General features: G+C 42.6%; 1 protein-coding gene across 5 annotated transcripts in view; it reads left to right on the top strand.

Moving 5' to 3' along the window:
- The window catches only part of TDP1 (tyrosyl-DNA phosphodiesterase-like protein), a 235387-nt gene that overhangs the window by 53559 nt on the left and 165003 nt on the right, over positions 1-16825 (top strand). For all 5 annotated transcript variants that reach the window (XM_087686644.1, XM_087686642.1, XM_087686645.1 and 2 more), the window contains exons 2-4: positions 3753-3938; positions 4245-4484; positions 4572-4766. In XM_087686644.1, coding sequence (XP_087542770.1) covers positions 3753-3938; positions 4245-4484; positions 4572-4766 — 621 coding nt within the window. The remainder of the gene's footprint in view (positions 1-3752; positions 3939-4244; positions 4485-4571; positions 4767-16825) is intronic.

A 16825-nucleotide genomic window follows, 5' to 3' on the forward strand; every position in this document is an offset into this window, starting at 1 on the left:
AGGGCTGTGCGCGCAGGGCTGCAGATGCCACCCCAACCTGTGGAGGTTAGGCTGAGCCTAGAAGAGCAACGAAAGTACCTGCTACTGGCCAGCCTAACCCCCTAGGAAATTGGCGCAATGGGCTTTGAAGGAGCACAACAAGAAGACCGGCAGGGGGAGGAGGTTGAGCTTGAATTCGATATGGTGAGATTCAGAGAAGAAGTGATCCCACAACCCCCCTCGCCGCATTCCTAAGAGCAACAACAGGTTGGTCCATCTGCGGAGAGACAAGCCGCACTCAAGGAAAGACGGAGAAAGTTAATCGAAGAAACCAGGAAGCAACTGAGGGCCAAACCAGTCGTGCAGCCGTCCGCACCCCTCCCACCGTGCCCTGATGACATCCCCGCTGGATTCCACGCAGAGCTGGTAATTTGGGAGCGGCAGGAAAGAGAAAAAGACCCATTCACCTTCTGCTTCCTCATGCCCAACAGCCTGCGAAGGGTCCTATCGCTCAAGGTGATGGAGGAGGTGATCGCGACTGGCAGCCAATTGGGACAGAAGTGGCTGGAGGAAAGGGAGAGGACCCCCCACTCTTTGGGGAAATGAAGAAGCTGAGTTTTGGCAAAACAAGGTGTTTGAAGTACCACATACTGTACAGGGATATAACTGCCAACCCCTATGGAGGAGGCGGGTGTGCGACATCAGCATGCTCGCCTAGATGGCTTTTTGCAACACCTTGCCTTATGAGAGGAACGACCCTACGTTTATGGCATACCCTCGTAGGGTAGGTGTGGATTTTGTTGCCACCCTCCATGGACGTTATGATTTTCCTATCATCTAGAACTCTAATGCTGCCTCCTTCGAACATGCCCTCCTCTTCGACTCGGGAAGCCTGGATGATTCCATGACGCGTTTCCTCGCGGATTTCTCTTCATGCCCCAATCCAGCTTTTGTAACTACGTGTAATTATCTTAGGTTACTTAAGTTATTACTTAAGCAGGACCCGACTCCACAAGAACGTGGCCTGCCTTCCCTCTTTTTTGACCCTAATGCCATTGACAGCTGTGCCATGGCGCGTCTGATGATGAGGGCTAGCCTCCTCCTCTCTTTTTGTCTAGCTCTCCTAGATATGAACAACAACCAGTTTACTGGATGCAATCATCCCTTCCTCTCCACCACCTCCCTCCACATCCGCATGAATCTGAAAGGATACATGCAGAGCTATCAATTTTTGAGCAAATCCATCCGACTCTCTTCTCCGCCTAAGTTAGACGAGGAGAATTAGGCACTGGCTGTCATTCTACTAGTGTAATACTATTAAAAAAAAAAAGCATGAAAGAAAAAGCAAGAAGAACATCACACGGACTGGACAAGACAATTCACTTGCAAAAGCACTTAGCACCACATACAGTACGATCACTGCACCTAGGGGTCCTCAAGTTAGATGTGCCCGGTGGCTTCGGTTGGCTGGCTTCGCTCCTAACCCCCTAGTCCTTTTTGCTTCCCCACTTTACGCTTAGGGCCCATCAAGGGCAGGACATACCTAGGGGGGTAACACTCGCCTATGGTTAGACCTGTGACCCTAAGCTACTTGCACCGCACCTCCCTTTGCACGAATGGGGTCCTCAAGTGTGGGACATCACCCAGGCTAGCTTGTGGTTAGGCCCAACTCCCCATTCCACTAGTACGAGCACAATACACTACACAATAAGGTAGACACCCCCCTTAGGTAGAGCACCGCACCTTTTCCTTTCAAGTATCACAAAGGCGACAAACCACCGACTTTGGAGACCCCCGTCATCCACTTGCTATCTATTTGGCTTCTCCAACAAACCTCATTACCAAGCTTCCACGAGCACCCGAGTTTACACGTGGCCCTACCCTCACACGACTACTTTGCCAATTGCCTATTGAACCCTCTACTTTGCCAATTGCCTATTGAACCCTCAACAACAGCCAAAAGTGCCATGGGACTGGCACCCGTCTCGGAGGGGGGTAATGTTAACCCCAATTCAAGAAGGCGGAAAAATAAATGAAAAAGCGGAAAAAGGATGGAAAAAGAGCAAAGACACGCAGGCGACCTCTAAAGCTAAGTTGGGGCTAAAAGCGTAATTTTAAATGAAAGGCGTATCAAAAAACTCCAAAAACTCGTGTAAAAGAGCGCCAAGCTCCCTCCTGTGCCAAGTGTAAAATATTAGACGGGTGTAGACTAGAGGCATAAGGCTAGAGGAGGAAATAGGGAAAGGACCTTGTCACAACGGCCGGCCATATAAAAAAGGAATGGGTGTCCATGGGATTTTAGGGCTTGTATATAAAGCTCAAAAAGTGAATGGAAGCTCATTATTTGGTGTGTGGCTAACAAGAGCTCTCTTCTTCTTCTCTTCTTCTCTTCTCCTTGCTTGTGCGTGCTCTTGAGAGAGGGAGTGTGAGAGTGTGAGAGAGTAAGTGTGTGGGTGTGAGGGATTAAGAGGGTGAAGCTCTTTACCATCTCCTCTTCTCTTTCCTCGCGCACGCGGCTATGGTGGATGGAGCTTGGAGATGGAGGAGGCTTGAGGATGCTTGAGCTAGCATCTAGGATCGTGGAGCTACCGGTGTGTGCGAGAGAGAAGGCAACTCATATCGGCATCAAGGTAAGCTCACTACACTCGTAGTATCGACGGCGCGTCGGCTAGGTGAGAGATAGCCATTAGAGCTCGCTTGAAACGCTTGAAACAATAAGCGGTCCGTGGGTCTTGGCGGTTGAGCGAAAGTTTCCACGACATCGATCATCATTCAACACAGAAAGTGTTAGTTATTGCATTTGCCACTTATGCCATGTGGCACCTAGGGTTCCCCATCTACAGTCTGTAGTTGGCCATATTTGCTGGACAGACATCATTATAGGCAGGTCGGCCTGTTTTCTGGTCATAGCCTATTTAAGGCTGCCTCAGTCCATGCCTCCCATATTACATCAGTATTCTAGCCATCATCATTCTCACTCATCTTCCTTAGTCTGATCTTCTGCCATCAGTCTTGTGCCCTCATTGACGCACCTCTGCAGTGTACAGGGGCTGATTGTGTGCAGCCTTGTATCATTGTTTCAGATTGGTGCGCCTTCTGTTCTTTTGTGTTTCACCTCTGATCTTTCTCTACTCTTTGCATTCCTCTTCTTGCACAGTCTCACAGTATGTGCAATGGCTTGATTGAAATTAGTTTTCTTCTTGCAAATGGAAAGCTCCAATTTTCTAATGCGAGCTTTTTTGACATCCACATTCCCATATAGGATTGTATGTGATATTTCTTTGTACTTTGCCAAAGTTCCTTAACAATAGGGTTCACAGGCCCCCCAAAAGTTGGCTTTCAGTCACCTTAGTGTCGGTTTGGGTGTGCCATTCAGGTTCCCCAGCTGTAAATACAGCTAAGCCAGTTCTTGTATCGTGTTTTCAACAATATAATGAGACACTTTTCTTCCAAGGATAGGAGCTATTGCTTGAATGGCTGTTTCACTTTAAGTTTCTCACGGGAACATGGCTGAAAATGCTGCGGCTTTATATTCCTATTCCTACAAGCAAGTTAATACCCTTTTCCAAGGGTGTGACCTGAGCTGTAATAGTGGTCATGACATGTCCAGTTGATTAAACAGCATATGATGGCTTTCTAAAGCCGTGAAATTTCTCTTGTTTGTAGTCTTTCTGCTCTTTTAGCGTTGGAAGAAGTTGCTTTTGCTCCTACAAGAATATCCAACATTATTTGCACAAGCATCTCATAAAGTGATAAAGTATTGCCTTTTGCAGGTGCAACTCGGTCTTTTACTTCCTTTAGATGGTGCTGCTGATTCAAAAGGAAAAAATCAATCTGTTGCACTTTTTGAAGGTTTCAATACTGTTGGTCGAGGTGATTTGCACATTGCAAGCAAGCAGATCAGTCGCAAGCATGTTAGCATCCATGCATCCAGGGATGGCTCCTATCAAATTGCAGTGGTAAAAGTCCATATGTTGACCTTAAACAACGTTTTGAGAAATTTGCGTTTGTAATTTGGTGAGGTTTTGTGTCACTATTCTGTTACTACACACTGAATCCGAATAAAGTAAATCTTATGCTTGGTAAGCTCATTCAGTAACCCTTGTTGCTTTATTGTTTGAATATACTTTACTTAGCATAGCATTTGGTATACTGTGGGAGTTCAAGCATTCCTTTCTTTCTAGACTGCATTTTCTGCCTACATGTGTCAAGAGTGTTCCTCTTTGAGGTTTTCTTACTCCTGACTACTCAATGGAACAGTGCAGGAAGGCCAAAATCCCATTGTTGTAAGAAAAGGAGATCAGAGGCATGAATTGAAATCCCACACAAAGATCTCTCTGTCTGTTGGAGATATTGTTGAGCTGCTCCCAGGTAAACATGCTTTCAAACTAGCGGCCATTGCTGAAGGAGGATTGGGTAAAGAACATCATGAAGAAGAATCTTGTGATATTCTGAAGAGAAAACGACAAGAAATCGAGGATGAATGCTTGGCAAGGGAACTACAGGTGAGTATGTGGCATGGTAAAGTGCTGCTTGTCTTGCTTGATTACATTTTGATCATGTCTGAGCACCTTCTTTATGTTGAATTTTAGGCTATTGAAGATGAACATGCCAAATCTAGCTGCATTGGCCATTCTTTAGAGGAAGGTGGAACATCCAAAGGAGATAACTGCATTCTACCTGCAGTTGGGTCAAGCCAGTTTGCCAGGACGTTTAGACTTCTACGAGTTCAAGGATTACCAAGTTGGGCCAATGCCGAATGCATTGGCATCCAGGATGTCATTGAGGTTGTGTATACTCCTCAACAAGTTTCCTTTAAGAAAATTTTGAAAATAATGAGTACATATGGCTCTTTAACCACTATTCAAATTTTGAAAATAATGAGCACATATGACTCTTTAACCACTATTAGGCCCATAATTAAGGCAAAGTTGCTGTTCCATGTTTCTATATCGCCCGAGTAAAAGAAGCTAGTAAAAGTAACAAATTGCAATTTCTTCACCCCACTTGTGCACACCCCTATCCAACTTGCACTTGTTCACAAGCATCAACTTAGTGTTTTATGCTGAAGGCTCAAAATTCATGGAAATAAAAAACAGGTCAGTGTGAGATCCAAACAGGCTAATCCAATTATACAAGTGTTTCTCTTTTGTCAGTCAATTATCTTTCAAAAATAAAATAAGGATGGTTATTTCATTAAGAAACAAGTATATCTTGAAAATCATGAGTTTTACAACACACACAACTGGCCTTGATTTTGAAGCACTTGCACATATTTTCACTTTTATGATGTGCATGTCTGTTTTTTTTCTAACTATTAGGCATTGTATTCTAACCCTAATCAATAAGTGAATGTTTTCAGCAAGGCCGAAAGGTAAAGGTACTGTTCAATCATCCAAAGAAGAGAGCTTTTTGTCCCTCTCCTTGGCTAGCCACTTCTTTCTTCACTGCTTCGAACAAAACCAGCGTTCTCCCAGACCCTTGACTACTTTTCCACCATACAAGTTGCCCCTTAATGCACCGCCTTCCAAGTGTATCAATCTTTGTTTGGTGATCTTTGATGTGTCTGAAGGTAGAAGGCAATGTTTCTGCCTCAATAACTAAGGAACAAACTCCAAGGATCTGATACGTAGTAACCTTTATAAAGTCTTGATAAGACCTCTGAATTTGCAACAACGTGCTATCCCTACATACCACCAATTCAAATTTGACTGCCTCTCTCCCTGTCAGTACATTGAATGTTTTGGTCTTGAGATCTCCTCGCTCCATGGCTGTAAGATCATTACATAAGTATACTTTTGTGCCTCGTGGCTTTGGTTGGCTTTTTATCTACTTCACTTTGGCTGAAAGCTCAAGAAATCTCATGATAAGGAATCACTCCTTGGATATATCTTTGTGCTGCTAGAATTTTCTGTGCAGAAGTGTGTGATGGCTCAAAAAGAAGGAATAAAGGCAGTAAATATCTGAATATATCTTAATCAGGCGATACAATAGCAAGATGAGATGCTGATTGGGAGAGGGAACTTGATGAACAGGGATGTGGGCCAAAATGGGGCTATGGCCGCCTATATTCAGGCACACACGTGTACATGACATGAGAATGTGGGAAGGCCCAAACTTGCCAGCCCAATAAGATTCCTAAAACCCAAAAGTGGATAGAGCTTCTAATCTTTCTTACTGATCAAACCATGTTATTTTGTCCTAATATCCACCTCAAGTGTGGTTGTGAGTTGTCTGGAAGAGAGAACTTGCTTGAATTTCTTCCCAAGTAGTAGGAGCTCTGTCTTGATGAAGCAAAAGTGAACCACCTTTGTAAAGTATTGCACTTCAAGAAAGATGCTACCGTATGAACATTGGAAGCCTCACCAAAGAACGCTGCATGATAGTTATTATTGTTGCAAGAATTCAAATGTGTTCATCCTATCTTTGGCTCCAATAGATGTGTCAAATTGGACTACATTTGCACCTTCCTTGTAATTTTTGGCCTTGTCCTTAAGCACCAAATTATCATACATATGAGGCTTTAGAAAATTTATTGCTTCTGGAACTCACACCCATGCCTGAGTGGAAATTTCCAAACACTGCATGCTGTACATCCCTCCATTATAGGCTCTGAAATTCCCATATATCCTTGCTTGCGTGTCAGATTGCACAAGCATACTGCCTGCATCTGAGGTTGAACTCTCGTACAAGTGCTAAGGTTCCCTTGCATGCCTCATGGCTCCATGCGGTAAAACCTGCAACCAGGGCTTGAAACACAAAAGCTCAATCAAAGTAATCTGGATGTTATGGACTTGGGATTTGCTCTAGAGAGGATGTGGTGGAATCAAATCATGAAAGCCTCTTGAGGATTCAAAATGCAATCCATCACACTCTAAATGCATGCTTGATACATAACACTGTCTTCCTCAGTACTTCAAAAGGCCATATTGCATCCTCTTGACGTGCTTTAGTTGGGGCCACTGGCTTTATTGTTTGATACATAGATGACTCTTATTTTTTGATCAGAATGAGAGTAATTCACATGATCTTTGCTTTCTGACATTGTGAGATTATTCGCACTTGACTAGGACAACAGCAGTGCTGAGCTACCAAAATATGCCTCCTAAAGCATCATATTTTTCTAGCATTTTTCGGCTCTTAAACAGCCCCAAAAAGGAATTTCTGGCATTTTGCATAAGACATGAGGCTTCTTTTGAGTCCAACATGTTCTATAAAAGGGGCTTAGTGTGCAAAGATTATTGATCCTGTTCATTCCCTTCAGCCCATAGTTGCTATCAGTCTACCTTCATCATCTACACATCTGGAGGTGCTGCTTGCTGCCAGCCATCTACACGAACAGTATTGGCTGCTGTCAGACTGTTCATGGCCTTCTTCTTGTTGTCACCAAGGCCCAATCTCCACATGGCATACATGGTTATGTTTCAGCTGCCAGCTCATCCATCTGCTGCTGCTGTTTTGAAGGACTTCCAGTCATAGCTGCTGTCCAAAACCTGCCTTCAGCTGTGTTTTATGTTCAGCAACCAGGCGACTTGTTCAAGTTGGCTCCAAGATGATCCAGCCTGCTGTGTTGTGGTACAGGACTGTTTCGATTGCTGATTCATCACTCTTAGATCTGTGTTTTGCTGCTACGGCTCTTCAGCATCAGATTCTGCATCATCTACATCAGTTTTTTACATCTTTGCTAGAATTTCCATCTTATCCTTAGGTGCATGCTACTCTGCACCGTAATACTCCATTGCCGATAATGCAACATGCAGACATTGTATCTCCCATCTACCTACAAGTGAGCATACCTGCTTCTCCGGGAGAATGCGGTGTGCACACATTGTATCTCCCATTTACCTGTAAGTGAGCATACCTACTTCTCCAGGTATGTTATGTCTTGTATCCCCCTCACATCCTTTGGGTCTTTACCTATGGCCACTAGGACATAGGGATATCCATCCTTTGCATATGGTGTGCCCTTACACATTTCATAAGACACTCTGATGCAGAAATATTTATCCTTTGCTTATGGTGCACCTTCACACACTCAATGGGCCACTCAGGCACAATGATATCCTTCCGATCCTTATAGTATGGATATTCGTCCTCCTTGGGCTATTCATACAATGACCATGCCTATGCCTAGTCATCTACTCACACATTTAGATCGTGCATACCTCAACGATTTATGGTGGGTACTTTCGGAGAAATCCTCAAGTGTACTCTAATCACCCACCCCATCCTCCCATTAAACAGTCTAGTTGCTATAGCCAAGAATGCCCTTTGTGACAAGGCTCAATGAATCAAACTTTACGACATGGTCGAGCCTCATGTAATAAGTGCTCAAGTCTCTGGGTTTTTGGGACATAGTAATTGCTCTAGAGGCTATGTCAACAATTGTACCCTCAACGTGCCCACCCTAATCATATCCATAAATGGAAGGCTCATAATGTGATTGCAAATTTCAAGTTGATGCACGGATGACTTCTTCACTCCCAATTATAGCCTTTTCACTTAGCATCTAATTGTTTTGAAACAATGGAGATCCATTTCTGTTATGGGCTCTTTATACAAAATCTTCTAAAAAATCATTGCCAATAGATTGCAGAAAGTATTTCCGCATTTGGTTCATCCATGCCAATACAGTTTCATTAAGGGTCGGAATATAATGCATAACATTTTGAATGTTCAATTGGGGATTGACTTTGCAAAAGCTTCAGGCCAGCAAGTGGTCATACTTTAGCTTGATATTGAAAAGGCATTTGATCATGTAAGCTGGTCTTTTTTGAGGCAGCTAATGTTCACCATGGGTTTTGGGCCACGTATGGTTTCTCTTGTGGATACTATTGGTCAATGGTGTCATTCTTGGGTAGGCTCATCTTTATTCCTTTCGGCATATTCGTCAGCACTTTCGAGTGCTTAGAGGATATCATGATATTTGGACGGCCATACATGAGAGACTTATGAGCTACTATTCTTTGCCTGCATTACAACTTTTGTCTCCCTGGCGTGATTGGATGTTTGTGATTCTTGACGATTTCAAGAAAAGGTCAGCCAATCAGATATATCATCAGATGGTAGAGGCCAAGAGATGGGTCACTGATAAGGCAAATAGAGTATGGCATATTCGGGATAGCAAAAAGAAGTGGTAGGATAGATTCACCAGCTCTAGAAATTTAAGGTTCCCTATTAGTAAAAAGTGTTTATGTGGAGATTACTTATTGGGGCTCTTTCTACTAGGAATGTGCTGCGTGCTCGTAAGATCTCTGTTGGGCGATGTATATTTTGTACCACATGTGATGAGACAGTGCTTCATCTTATTGTCTCTTGTCCTGTTGCAAGATAGTTTTGGAGTTTTGTTTTCCATGTGTGGTCCTCGTTGACTCAGCATCGGATACCAGCTCGTTCGTGGATTATGGCGAAGATGACCTTCATGATCTCTTTGAGTTTAGATTATTGCTGCCTTTTCCATTTCCTTAGATGAACAGCCTTGTGGCATATTTGGCGTACTCGGAATGCCTTCATTTTTGATTCAATATTCGGCATTCATGGTCATGTGGTCTAAATTCGGGGTTTAATGTTTTGGCAAATCACCTGTATGGTGTCTACTGATTTGGTTCTTCCTGACATTGTTGCTCCCTGGCTGGATATTGTTCGCTCCACACCAGTTGTACATTCAGTGTGACATTTCTGTGTTAGAGGCTGTGTAGACTTTTCTTTATGTCTGTTATTTTCAATGCTGACGTGATGGTGTGATGTAAATATTTACTACTTAATTCAATTATCTTCAGGGGGAGAGAGAGAGAGAGAGAGAGAGAGAGAGAGAGAGAGAGAGAGAGAGAGAGAGAGAATCACTTTAGGTTTTCGATTTTATATATATATATATAGTACATGTGTAAGGGTATGTGCACACTTGAACATCGTAAAAGGCATGGTAATCCTTTATTCCCAACAACCTCCCACCTAAAGGCCACGTGCTTGAAGGTAGAGGAAAGAATCAGCTAAGTCTATGTATGTACAAAGTTGAAATACACATATACTATCCAACCCCCATCATTTGGCGGTAATGGGCAAATTGCTCTGTTGGAAGACTCTTCGTTAGAAGGTTTGCAGGGTTATCATCAGCATGTACCTTGACAAGCTCAATGCTCTTGCTGTCAAGTACATCTTTGATAAAACAATACTTCACCTGTATGTGTGTTGTCTTTGTATGAAAAATAGGATTCCATGCTAGCATGATAGCACTCTAACTATCGTAGTGGAGGATAGAAACCTCTGTAATGCCAAGCTCCCTCACCAGACATAAAATCCATAAATCCTCCTTGCATGCCTTAGTGGCAACCGCATTAAATAACCTAAATGAGAAAGCACTTTCATTCCAGTTTGACTCACATGTTCCAACCGGCTATGCCACAAAGAAACACTTGGCTGCTTGATTATGGCAACTACATGGTCGTGTATGCTAGATATATACAAAGGATACAAAGTATCATTTTTAGGGCCCTTGGCAACAATACGAGAGTCCTTATACATTTTCCATTTGCTATCCCCAAAGGTGGTATGATAGTCTTCGTCATCTAGATGCCCTATGTTTATCAAGCTATTCTTGAGCTGAGGTACATGCCTCACATTATAGAAAACAAACAGTGAGCCATGTTGAAATTCCAATTTCACATTGCCAATACTTGCAATTTGGCATGCATAGTTATTCTTAAGTGAACAACACCACGTGCATCACCATTGTAGTCAAAAAACCACTCATGATGTGGTGTGACATGAAAAGATGCACTTGAGTCAAGTATCCAAGTGTGCATATCATTATCAAAATCTGCAATCAATGCCTGTGCACTTAAAGAAAAAGCAAGGAGTACATCATCGTCACTGTCATTCTCACGAGTTGCTGGTTGGTCTTTTTCTTAGCCTTGTTGTCTTTAGTGTTTTTGCTTTTGCCTTTCTCTTTCTTCAAATGAAAACAGTTCCGTTTGTAGTGCCCTTTCCTGCCACAATGATGACACTCCACATTTTTGCCATGAGACTTGTTGCGTGCTCTATTTTCAAAACTACCCTTTTGCTGAAATCCGCCTCTAGTGTGCAATGCATTAGAATACTTGTTTACTGAATTATTTTTCCTGATGAGTTCTTCCATCAGCAAAGAACTCTCCACATCAGAATATAACTGTTGAGCATTTGAGTTACTCAAAGCTGTTCTGAAAGTATTCTAACTTTCAAGCAAAGTGCATAGCAAGAAAGTACCCTTGAACTCATCATCAATGTGGAAATCCAAAGCAATCAGCTGACTGAAAATTGAGTTGAACTCATTCAAATGTATAGAGATGGTTGTACCTTCTTTCATGCGAAGGTCCATCAACTTTTTGAGCCAATAAACCTTGTTGGCTGCACTCTTTTGAGCATACAATTCCTCAAGTCTTCACCACATTTCATATGCAGAATTCAGCTTCTCAATGTTAAAGAGCAAGTTGTCTAACACTGAGAGCTCTATGACAGAGCGTGCAAGCTTATCCAAATGATCTCACTCTTCTTGTTCCATACCTGCTAGGTGCTTTGATGGGCTTCACCCGTTTCTTCTACACCAAGACATTGTATCACTGTTTTTGCCATATTGCAAAATTGTGTGCACCCTCAAGCTTCTTGGTGTGCAAAAGGTTGCTGTTGTTACTGTTTCCAGCCATGATTTGCAGCGTTAAATTGATTCAAGTCTCAGCAAATGCAAGCCCAAATGTTATACAAATGATCATGTTACACTGCAAGTACCAATCATTAGTGCAAATCTAGAAATTGCCGAAATTTCAGGTCTGCAAATTGATTTCCAGAATTAGGTAAATAAGACATCCAACTATTGGAGCATGTGTGTGTATATCAAACAAATCATTGTCGTCATGTAATGACAGCTTTAGTCCAGATTCTATTGGTGTATAGACTGGCTTGCAATCCTGTAAGCCAAACTTTTCAAGAAGTTTACCAATGTATCTTGACTGTGATAAACCAATGCCTCTAGCATCATGTATGAACTAAATGCCCAAGTAATAATGCAAAGACCCCAAGTTTGACATTTCAAAAGTTTGCTGCAAATTTTGTTTGAATGCTGAAATCTGATCAGCATGTGTCCCTGTAAGCAAAAGATCATCAACATATAGACAAACGATCAGCATGGTTCCCCCCTCTTTACATACGTAAAGAGTAGACTCAGATGTGGTGTTTATAAACCCTTGGCTGAGCAAAAAGGCATCTATCTTTGCATATCAAGCTCTAGGAGCTTGTTTCAAATCATATAAAGCCTTTTTCAGCTTGCAAACCAAGTGTTCGGATCGTTGAACTGTAAAACCAATGGGCTACTGTACATATACTTCCTCATGAAGTTCCCCATGTAAAAATGCAATTTTAATATCCAATTGATGTACAGTCCATCCAAAATGGGCAGTGAAAGCAACCATAGACGTGATGGTTGTCATTCGGGAGGTAGGAGCAAATGTCTCCTCATAGTCAATGTCTTTCTTCTGTACATAGCCTTTGGCTACAAGCCTTGCCTTGTATTTGTCAATGGATCCATCTACATTCCGTTTCCGCTTGTAGACCCATTTTGTTCCAATGGCTTTCTTCCCAAATGGCAAAGACACCAAATCCCATGTTTGATTGTTAGTGATAGAGTCCAATTCAGCTTTCATTACTGCCATCCAATGCACACTCTGTTGTGCATCCTGAAAACATTTAGGCTCCTCATCATCAAGGGTGCTTGTTGCCATAACGAACTTCATGGTATGTGCAATATCATGCATACGAAGTTGCCTTCTAGTATGACCAGCCATGGGTGTATCCAGATGACTATCTTTCATAGTCTGTAAATACCATCTAGGCATTTGTCATGCCTCTTGACTGTGCATAAGCTCTTGCTGAATTTCAGTTTCAGCGGTTTGCTGAATATTGAGATCAGCCAATGGCTGATTTTGTGCATTTTCAAAAGGAGCAGCTGGCTGAACATTGAGTTCCCTTGCTGAAACTCCAGCTGAATCACCAAATGTAATGGGCAGCAGCCCTTCAAATACATCATGGGCAACCGGATATGTGTCTAAACCAGTCAAGGACGATTCTGATTTTTCATCAAATAGTACATCCCTAGTGAGAAACACCTTCTAGAAACAAGTTCATACAGTCTATAGCCTTTGCTCTCACTGCTATATCCCACAAAGTGCATTTGACAGCCTTATTGTCCAACTTTTTTCTGAGTACCTGGGGAATGTACCCAAAGGTACGAAAGTGTCCAACAGAAAGTTTCCTGTTGTTCCAAGCCTCAAAAGGTGTAATTTTCTTCAAAGCTTTGGTGGGGCATCTATTCAAAACATGGCAAGCACACATGATTGCTTCCATCCAAAAACTGTTAGGCAAGCTCTTTGTTTTCAGCATATATCTGGCCATCTCCATGAGTGACCAATTCTTCCTCTCTGCAACCCCAATCTTGCTGTGGAGTATAAGCAGTAGTGTACCTATGGACAATGCCCTTCTGCTTCAAAAAAGAATTCAGCATAGAGGACATGTATTTCCCCCCTCAGTCCGAACGGAGAGTCTTAATTTTACAACCGAGGGGGGGAATACATAGAGGTCTCTTCAGTAGAGGGAATACTCTTTGTTTACAGATGCATAGAGGTCTCTTCAGTAGAGGTAATCCATCTAGCATCTGCGTACGCTGTAAGAGCATTAAGCTACCAAAGTTCACATGCCCCATCCTAGCATGCCGTAACTTTGCCTGTATCATAGCAGGAGTAAGAGTGTATGTTAAATACATTGACTGATCAACTAAAAGAGCATCCAACTTATATAACCCATGAGATAAAGTGCCTGTCAAGACTAAAGTGACGTGTTCTTTATCTCTGACCATGCATCTGTTATCATCAAATGTGACCTGCAATCTACAACGTTCCAAAGAAGAAATAGAAAGCAAATTCTTCTTTATGCGTGGAACGAACAAAGCATCTTGTAGGCGGAGAATAGAGCCATCAATGGCTGTGAGCATAATCCCCCCAATACCTTGAATAGGATATGATGCATTGTTGGCACACTGTATAGACTTGCCAACTGTAGCAGCACTAACAAAAGCAAATAAATCTCTGCGAGATGTAATATGCCTAGCAGCAGTACTGTAAAAAAACCAAGTGCCTACATCCTCAGTAGAGTTAAATGCTCGACTAGCCCAAGAGGTGTCATAATTGCACGTGTAAAAATAATAGTCCCTGTCCGCAACAAAGGATGTGGATCCAGTAGTAGTGGAAGGAGCATCAGAAACAGACATTCCTAACTTCTTCTTCTTGTCCTTGGCGATTCGCTTTCTGCACTTAGTGATGTAGTGGCCTGGATTCTTACAGTAATGGCATTTGCCCTTTTTGGCTTGCGTGCCCCCTTGTTTTTTACTTGCTTGTGATGTGCTAGAAGTCCCAGAACTTTGGTGAGCATTCTTCACTTGGTTGCCTTTGCCCTTTTGTCTAGTCATAAAAGCGTGCTAAGAGGCGATAGCATCCACATCACTATTTCTTCTTGTTTACTTCTCCTCTAGAAGCAAACTCACTAGTTGAAGAAAAGTGATTGGTTGTGCGGCAATCCTCATGGTGGGGTTTAAGACCGTATGAAAGGCCAAGTACGAAGGAGGTAATGAGTTTAAAGTGGTAGATATCATCTGTTCATCTGAATAGTACTCATAAACATTCATGAGTTGCTCTTGCAAGTCTTGAATTTTGTTCAAGTGATCTTGAATAGAATCACCTTCATCCATTTTCAATGTCTCTAGCTCTTTCTTTAAGAAAGAGATGTATGTCTTATTTTTGCCTGCAAACATCTGCTCCAAAGTTAGCCAAGCTTCTCGTGAAGAAGTTGCTGAACGAAGGTGAGGGATGATTGACCGCTGAATTGCCAATGCAATCAGCAATAAAGCCTGTGTATCCGTGTATCTCATGCTTTTTGAGCTGCTGCTCTTTGGGGAAGTGGCTGAAGTCGAGCAGGCTGAGGTGCCCATTGTCCATGTCCTCTTGGAGGAGGAGTAGCTGGAACCACAACTCCAGGTCTCAAAAAATCCTCCTCAATGCTCTCTTCATCTCTCAAACACTCAATCTATCATCCAGAAATTCTGGAATCTCTTGTCTCTCTCCATTCCTCTTAAGATTTACTAACTCTACTACAATAGATAACACTTCTTGATCATAATCACTTCCCGAGCTTTCGTCTGCACTATCATCTTCCTTAGAACTATCACTCTCCTCTCTCCTCCTCTTCTTCACTTTCATCCTCATTTACCAATTCTTTTGTTTAAGCCATATCAATTTCTTTTGCTACTAACACCATATTAGAGAATTTGGGAATTCCCCAAGTCGCAATTTCAAATAAGTGATAAATATTTGGCCATCTGGCTAAATCTTAATCCATATATGAAAGTGGGATCTTGTATAATATTTAGGGTAGATTTCACCTTTAAGTAAGACAAGAAGATATGACCATGTGGTCATGAATAGTTATTTCCATCCAATCTGTCCTCCTTGGATACATAGGTGAAGACATCTCCTCCTTGATTTGCTATGATTATCAATTACCAAGAAAAAGAAAATGTGCAATGTCGAAGTAGGACCACACTGGAAATCTGAAATTTCCAGAAATTGTAAGAAATAACTTTCTGCAATCAGTGTACAGAGGTGCACTCTGTCAAAACTGTCTGTAATGCATGCAATCCAATGTGGAATTAGTATTCAGTAACACTGTAACAACAAAATCCCCAAAATTTCTTGCCTTAAATATGTTCAAAACAGTCTTTCTGTGACTGTAACTGCAGTGTGTATGGCAATGTTCTCACAAAACATGAAATCCCAAAATTTTTGATGAATGTGTCCAAAAAATTTGCATCTGAAGTGTCCCAGACACGTTTTTGAATGCCGTGCCTGTTGCGTAGAAACCCCTGCTTTTGGAAATTGATGCTGGAAATTAAAAAAAAAAAAACGTTTACCAGAAAAAATTAGGGATTGACTAGTGGCGCAAATTCATCGGCAAGTGTCAGGCGGGTTCAGTCAGGTACAAGCGGCGCTTTAGACGGGCCCTTCAGTCGGACTAAGCTGGCGACGTTTGACGGGTGCAGCGACTGTTGACAACTGGCGGGGTGTGCGATTGATGACATGAGGTCTGTTGGGCGAGATGTCGCAGGCGAGTTGGCGGCTAGGTGAGCGCAATACAAGTGCACTGGTCCAGGCAAACGCAAAACAAGAGGGCTGGTCTAGGTGGGCGCTGGTCTAGGCGAGGTGACTGCTGATGGGCGGAGCATGTGCAATCTGGACTAGTGGGGCAGTAGGCCTTTGGCTAGACGGCTCCAAGGAGCAAGTGGAGTTGCTTTAGAGGGCTCTTGAGGTCTTCCACTGAGGTGCTGTTGGTGAAGTACTTGATGGGGCAGAACTGGACTGAGCGGAGATAGAACCTGAGCTGTGTAGAGTAGAGCCAATTCTCTGATACCAAATGTGAGAGAGGACATCAGGATCGAAGCTCAATACAAAAAACAGTAGATAGTGTGAGAGTGAAGCACGACACCCGATGCAATAGACTGAAAGAGTGTAAACTGAAAGTACAAGGTACAACCCTTAAACCTCAGGGTTGTAGGGGGTGTTCACACCCGAACACGGTAAGTGTCCGTAAGTGAGTGTCATAAGCACATACAAAATAATACCATAAGTCTGGGGGAAAAAACCTCTCCTAGCGAGAGTAAAAAGTGCCCTAGTGTCCTACTGATCAGGGACACTCCTATGTGAGTGTAGGTGTAAGTGAGGCATGAGTGAAATATCCAACTCAGCAGATATGTGTATTTGCTATGGCAGTTAGG

This window comes from Lygodium microphyllum, chromosome 10 (genome assembly GCF_053477565.2).
Source record: "Lygodium microphyllum isolate KBCC chromosome 10, Lygodium_microphyllum_v1.1.10, whole genome shotgun sequence".
Lineage (NCBI taxonomy): Eukaryota > Viridiplantae > Streptophyta > Polypodiopsida > Schizaeales > Lygodiaceae > Lygodium > Lygodium microphyllum.